The sequence below is a fragment of the Salmo salar genome, chromosome ssa24, assembly GCF_905237065.1.
Source record: "Salmo salar chromosome ssa24, Ssal_v3.1, whole genome shotgun sequence".
In the NCBI taxonomy this organism is placed as follows: domain Eukaryota; kingdom Metazoa; phylum Chordata; class Actinopteri; order Salmoniformes; family Salmonidae; genus Salmo; species Salmo salar.
Window position 1 is genome coordinate 44,771,810 of NC_059465.1, and position 6,422 is coordinate 44,778,231.

Here is a 6,422-nt window from a genome sequence, read left to right on the forward strand (position 1 = left end):
GGGCGGCAGGTAACCCAGTGGTTAGAGGGGGCGGCAGATAGCCCAGTGGTTAGAGGGGGCGGCAGGTAGCCCAGTGGTTAGAGGGGGGCGGCAGGTAGCCCAGTGGTTAGAGGGGGCGGCAGGTAGCCCAGTGGTTAGAGAGGGGGCGGCAGGTAGCCCAGTGGTTAGAGGGGGGCGGCAGGTAGCCCAGTGGTTAGAGAGGGGGACGGCAGGTAGCCCAGTGGTTAGAGGGGGGCGGCAGGTAGCCCAGTGGTTAGAGGGGGGCGGCAGGTAGCCCAGTGGTTAGAGGGGGGCGGCAGGTAGCCTAGTGGTTAGAGCGATGGGACAGTAACCAAAACGTTGCTGGATCGAATCCCTGAGATGACAAGGTAAATATATGTCATTCTGCCCCTGAACAAGGCAGTTAACCCACTGTTTCCCCAGTAGGCTATCATTAAAAACTAACTTGCCTAGTTAAATAAACGTTAAACTATTTTTTTTAAGTAACCGCTGCCTCCAGGTAGGTACTGTTAAAGTGTATGATTCCAGTGGTCATCATATCACCTTGGAGTTTCTCTCACAACTCATCTCCATCTTTTCCAGGGACCATCCCTTACCTCCCTCATCAACCCCACAGACAGGTATCCTTACTATTAACATTATTGCATGTCTAATCAAACATTTCAATTAAATCATTCAGTTAACTGTATTTTTACATACCTAAGAAACCTGCAACCTGTGTGTTTGCTTGTTTACGTCTCTGTCTCCTACCCTGGTTCCCTTTAACTCTGCTCCTGTTCTCCAGGACTTAGGGGGGTTCTGCCCAAACACCCAGACCCACCTGATGTCCTCCATTACCTGTTCTCCAGGACCTAGGGGGTTCTGCCCAACACCCAGACCCACCTGATGTCCTCCATTACCTGTTCTCCAGGACTTAGGGGGTTCTGCCCAAACACCCAGACCCACCTGATGTCCTCCATTACCTGTTCTCCAGGACCTAGGGGGTTCTGCCCAAACACCCAGACCCACCTGATGTCCTCCATTACCTGTTCTCCAGGACTTAGGGTCGCTCTGGATAAGAGTGTTTGCTAAATGACTAAAATGTAAGTGAATAGCCTGAATCAATGGGATTCTCCTGAATAAAAAAAAAAAAGTTTTTATCTGTTAAGCTGTTTGCTCTATACATAGGCCCATACCGATTCTATTATTTTGGTCTTTTGCCGTATGCATAGCCAACCACTAATATTCTAAATTGCGGAGCATTTAAAAACCAGCCGTATTTTCCTGAGGCTGAGCAAGACCTTCGATAGGCTAGTAGACTATGGGGGAAATAATCCTGGAGTTAGTCACTGTTATAGCCTAGATCACTTGATATAATCTGGACCGTTGTTTTTTCTAAGGCTAAACAAACAAGGGGTAGTATATGCTTTCCCCCCCCCCCGTTTCAATAACAAAGGTTAGGCCTATATCCTCACATACCCCATCAATTCGAGCTCTGCTTTTAAACGTAAAACATCTCCATAGAAATGTATAGCCTAAGGATCGCATGGTGACAGTAATTATATCTGTTAAACCGGTAAACTGGGAACTCGGGGGGGGGGTCATATCATAACATCAGTGATTTTCAGGTCAGAGAAAGGTGCCAGAGTTTCTGAATTGGATGACCGGTCAAAACCCCCCCAAAATAATCCCAGTCTGAGCTCGGTTTTTTTTTTTAAATAGGAAGCTCGGTTTTTTTTCTTTCATTTTTTTCCGAGTTCCAAGTTGTCTTGAACGCACTGAAGTCGGAAGTCAGAGATTGACGAGTTCCAAGTTATTTTGAATGCGCCACTAGATACATAGGCTACCTCTTATTTCTGAATAGGACTACCTCCAACAAAGAAGCCCTTGTGTCTGTATTGTTGTGAGAAATAGGCATATCTACACAGTGATGGTGGCTGGCTGCGATATCAACTAGCCTACAAATTTTTGTATTGAGGTGATGTGTCTATTTTAGCTAAATCGACAAATTAAATTGATTAGATTACTCTGGCAATCAATTCATTTTTTAAAATAAAATCATGTACATGTAGACGTCTGGAAGGTGTTCAAGGTGAGATCTTTAATAATAAATTTACAAGCAAACTGACGTGTACGTGTCACGTGACATGAACGTGTCGGCAGTTTGATGCCATAGAAAAAAACTTGCCTCCATTGACAGTCCATGTTAATTCATGGTGGTATTTTATGGCGCTAGGAAGACGTTAGGTGACTTTGTGAACGGTATCAGTGGCTTCACGAGGCTTAATTCTGGCACTTATCACCCCCTATAGGTGCAGCTAGGGAGATGAACAAACTAATGGCATCACAAATCAAACACTGACTGCTTTGGTTCAGTGGTGTGATTTGAATGATTCTTGATTCTAGATGGTATCAGAATCCTACTGTATTTACAATAGTTCGTACATATCCTTTTTAAAAAATCAGAATGTAACAGTGATGTAAACAATGTCAACAATCTGTAACAATGTAACATCTTTATTTATTTATTTATTTAACCTTTATTTAATTAGGCAAGTCAGTTAAGAACAAATTCTTATTTACAATGACAGCCTACTTGTAAATCCCCCCGGACGACGCTGGGCCAATTGTGCGCCGCCCTATGGTACTCCCCGATCACGGCCGGTTGTGATACAGCCCGGGATCGAACCAGGGTCTGTAGTGATGCCTCTTAGACTGATAACATCTGATACCAATATTTTTCTATCACATTTTTAAGTGTTTTCCTTCAACAGTGAACAATTTCTGAACAATCTCGTAAGATGTGTACTGTAAAAACAACATGATCACTGATGCTGAAAGCCTCTGTGACGATCGTGAAGATAATAAGATGATAATAAGGAGATAATAAGGAGATAATGAGGAGATAATAAGGAGATAATAAGGAGATAATGAGGAAATAATGAGGAGATAATAAGGAGATAATAAGGAGATAATGAGGAAATAATGAGGAGATAATAAGGTGATGAGGTGCAGCGTGGTGAGTGCTCATGATAAATTTATTTGAACTCAGACCACTAAATCAAAACAATAAACAACAGAAAACGAACGTCACGTTCTGCATGCTAAACTGAGCTGTACAAAAAAAAAAAAAAAGATCCCACACTGAAGGAGGGGGGAACAAAAAAGTGCTGCCCAAGTATGATTCCCAATCAGAGACAATGATTGACAGCTGCCTCTGATTGGAAACCATACTAGGCCAATCAAAGAAAAAGACAACATAGAAATATAACACCTAGAATGCCCACCCACACCCTGACCTAACAAAATAGAGAAATAAAACGTCTCTCTCAGGTCAGGGCGTGACAGCCTCATGCTTAACATTCCCATTCTAGTCATAGATATCATACGTTTTCAATGACTGGAGAGGAACTTCCCTCTGTCCATTTACCAAATTAAATATAAACTTCATATTTGTTCAAATGAAACGCATATTGTTTTAATTGAGGTGAGAGGAGCTGGAGTAACATTTAAAGCGAGGAGGGAAAAAAAATGATTTTTAGAAAATAGATTTTAAATATATCATTACTGCTGTTGTAATAATTAAATAACGTTAGCAACAACAGCTTTTTATAGCAAAGTAGCATCAGATAGAAATGTAACAATAACAATGTTTAGAGAAATATTAGAAAATTTAAAATCACACGAAAATAACAGACACAATGAATCAATCAATCACTCATGTTAGTGGTACTGTAGCAGCTGATCTGGCCTCATCCTTACCTGATCAATACAGTAATAATCAATAATCAACAGTCAATAGTCAATAATCAACAGTCAATAATCAATAGGGGTCCTCCTCACTGTGTTGTATCCTAACAGGTGTTCTCTGTTTGGATTCCACCACCAGTATCCCATCATGACATAGCAGAGCCCTCAGATCCCCCGCCTGCTGTAGTTTCTCAGGCAGTGGGTACTGACGGGTGAAGCTGCGGGTAACAAACCCATGTTCATCCATTCTGGCTCCATGCTGAGCCTTGATCAAGAGCCATCCCTCAAACACCTGAATCATGATATCCTCAGGTCTGAACTGGGACACGTCCAGAAGCACCTGGTAAACAGGCTCAGTCCTCTGGGGCTGGGATGTGGCAGTACCGTCGCTGACCCCTTCTAGCTTCACTACCCCAGGGCCAGGCCTCACTACACCAGGGTCGGGGAAGGCAGGCCCGGGCAGGGCGAATAGGTCATGGTCCTCCACACAGTCGTTCAAGTCCCTTCCTTGGAACAGGGCCTGGTAGCGGACTGGGCTGTTCACCCAGTGGGTTATAGACAGTCCCTCCATGGTTCTGCCTTCCTCCCAGTCCATGTCCCAGAAAGCCTCTTTGTGTTGCTGCTGTGTGGCAGAGAGGAGTGATCTTCACAGTCGCTCAAATCGAGGATAGAAAAGAAAGTGCTGTCTCTTTCAAAACCAAGGTGCATAAACAACTGAGCAAACGGAATATGAGAAGATATCCAGCAACTCTTGATAGGATACTGGAGGTTTGCTTCCAAAGTAAATCTTATTTTGTTAAAACACAGTGCTAGTCAGTCAGAAATACCTTTTTCTTTTGTTGCCATTGCAAAGCAGACGATTGAGATTGGCGGGTCTGAGATCGTGTCGTTCGCGGTCGCTCAGTCTGAAAACCTCTTGTATTGCTGTGGCAGAGTCACTGAGTTTGACAGTCGGTCAGATGAAATCAAGACAGGCCAGGTCTATATTTAGGACAGCGTGTGATAGGTGCTCTGTCAGACTCCCATGTGGCTGTGGCATGGCAGAGGAGTGAGCTTGACGGACGGTTAGTTGAAATCATGGCAAACCTGTCTATATTTAGGACAGCGTGTGATTCTGGTGGTTGGTGGACTGGTGGTGTGGGTATCTGGGGTGTGGGTCTCTCAAGTCCTAATAGTGGTGGGAAGAGATCAGACCTGGGTTCAAATTTCTATTTAACATTTTTCAAATACTTTACATTTGCTTTAGCCTGCCTGGAGTACCAAATGGGTTTGCACTTTTGTAACTATTTTCTTTTGGTTCCATTGACCAGGCAAGATCAATCAAGCCCAGATAAAGTATTAATTTGAAATAATATTTGAACCCAGGTCACACATCTTGCTACTGTGATGACAAACTGTGCTATTTCACCCAGTAGATTTGGGAGTTTATCAAGATTGGATTTGTTTTCTAATTCTTTGTGGGTCTGTGTAATCTGAGGGAAATATGTGTCTCTAATATGGTCATACATTTGGCAGGAGGTTAGGAAGTGCAGCTCAGTTTCCACCTTGTTTTGTGGGCAGTGAGTGGGTCTTCTCTGTGTAGTCAGGTCTGCCTACAACGGCCTCTCTCAATAGCAAGGCTATGCTCACTGAGTGTGTACATAGTCGAAGCGTTCCTTAATTTTGGCTCAGTCAGTCTTTCTCTCCCTCTCTCTGCAGCTCCAGGAGTCAACAGCTGGTTTCTAAACCAATGGACACTCTCCTTCACTCTGTACTTTCTCCAATTACATCGTAGCGTTAGCGTGTGCCTACCATGTAAAAGGGTTCATTCATGTGTATATTCTGCCTCTGTATATAATAGGTTCTTGGTACAGCGTAACTACCATGTAACGACTACCTTGTACGTATTCATTTGAGGGTTACATGTTACTATCTCACGCCTGTGTTCTAGGCATACTACTTTCTAGGCATACTACATACTACTTCCTGTTTATCTGACCCGTATGGCATAGTTCAGGCCATAAGGTCAAATCCCCCCCCATTACACTCTATGGGTCAAACTGGCCTCTGACGTCAGCATGTCGGGGCACCTCCCAAGATGCCCCCCCCCAATGGTCTTACTATTGTTTACCTGTTATTATCTTTATCCTTGCTAGCCGCTAACTGTATAGCTTTTAAATTGTTTACCATAGCCAATAGCCTGTGGCCTTCTAACATGCCAGCCTGCCTCTGTACATGAAGAGTTTAATTCCAAAAAACACTACAGTATATATCAATTTTCAGTAATGTTGGTAGATTAGATCACATGTCCAGGGTGGAGGACCAAACAAAGGATCCGCTTCGGGAAAGTCGTATTCCTGGTCGTAATGTTTTCTAAGTTGATGTCCCTCTGATATCCAATAGTTCTTCCCTGCTGTATGTAATAACACTTGAGATTTCCTGTAAGAAATAATACATTAAATAATACATAAAAAAAAAAAAATTACTGCATAGTTTCCTAAGGACCTGAAGTGAGGCGACCATCTCTGTCGGCGCCATCTTGTGCTGCTACCGTGTTGTTATCATGTTGTGTTGCTACCATGCTGTGTTGTTGTCTTCGGTCTCTTTTTATGTAGTGTTGTGTTGTCTCTCTTGTCGTAATGTGTGTTTTGTCCTATATTTTAATTACATTTTTGTTTTTTAATCCCAGCCACCGTCCCCGTCCCCGCCTTTTG

At 43.2% G+C, this 6,422-nt stretch overlaps 1 protein-coding gene across 1 annotated transcript; it reads right to left on the minus strand.

The window, feature by feature from the left end:
• Positions 1–2,942: 2,942 nt before the first annotated feature.
• hspb3 (heat shock protein, alpha-crystallin-related, b3) lies at positions 2,943–4,672 on the minus strand. Its single transcript, XM_014172709.2, has one exon. The coding sequence runs from the start codon at positions 4,322–4,324 to the stop codon at positions 3,803–3,805; it is 522 nt and encodes a 173-aa protein (XP_014028184.1). The 5' UTR covers positions 4,325–4,672; the 3' UTR covers positions 2,943–3,802.
• Between the last annotated feature and the right edge of the window lie 1,750 nt (positions 4,673–6,422).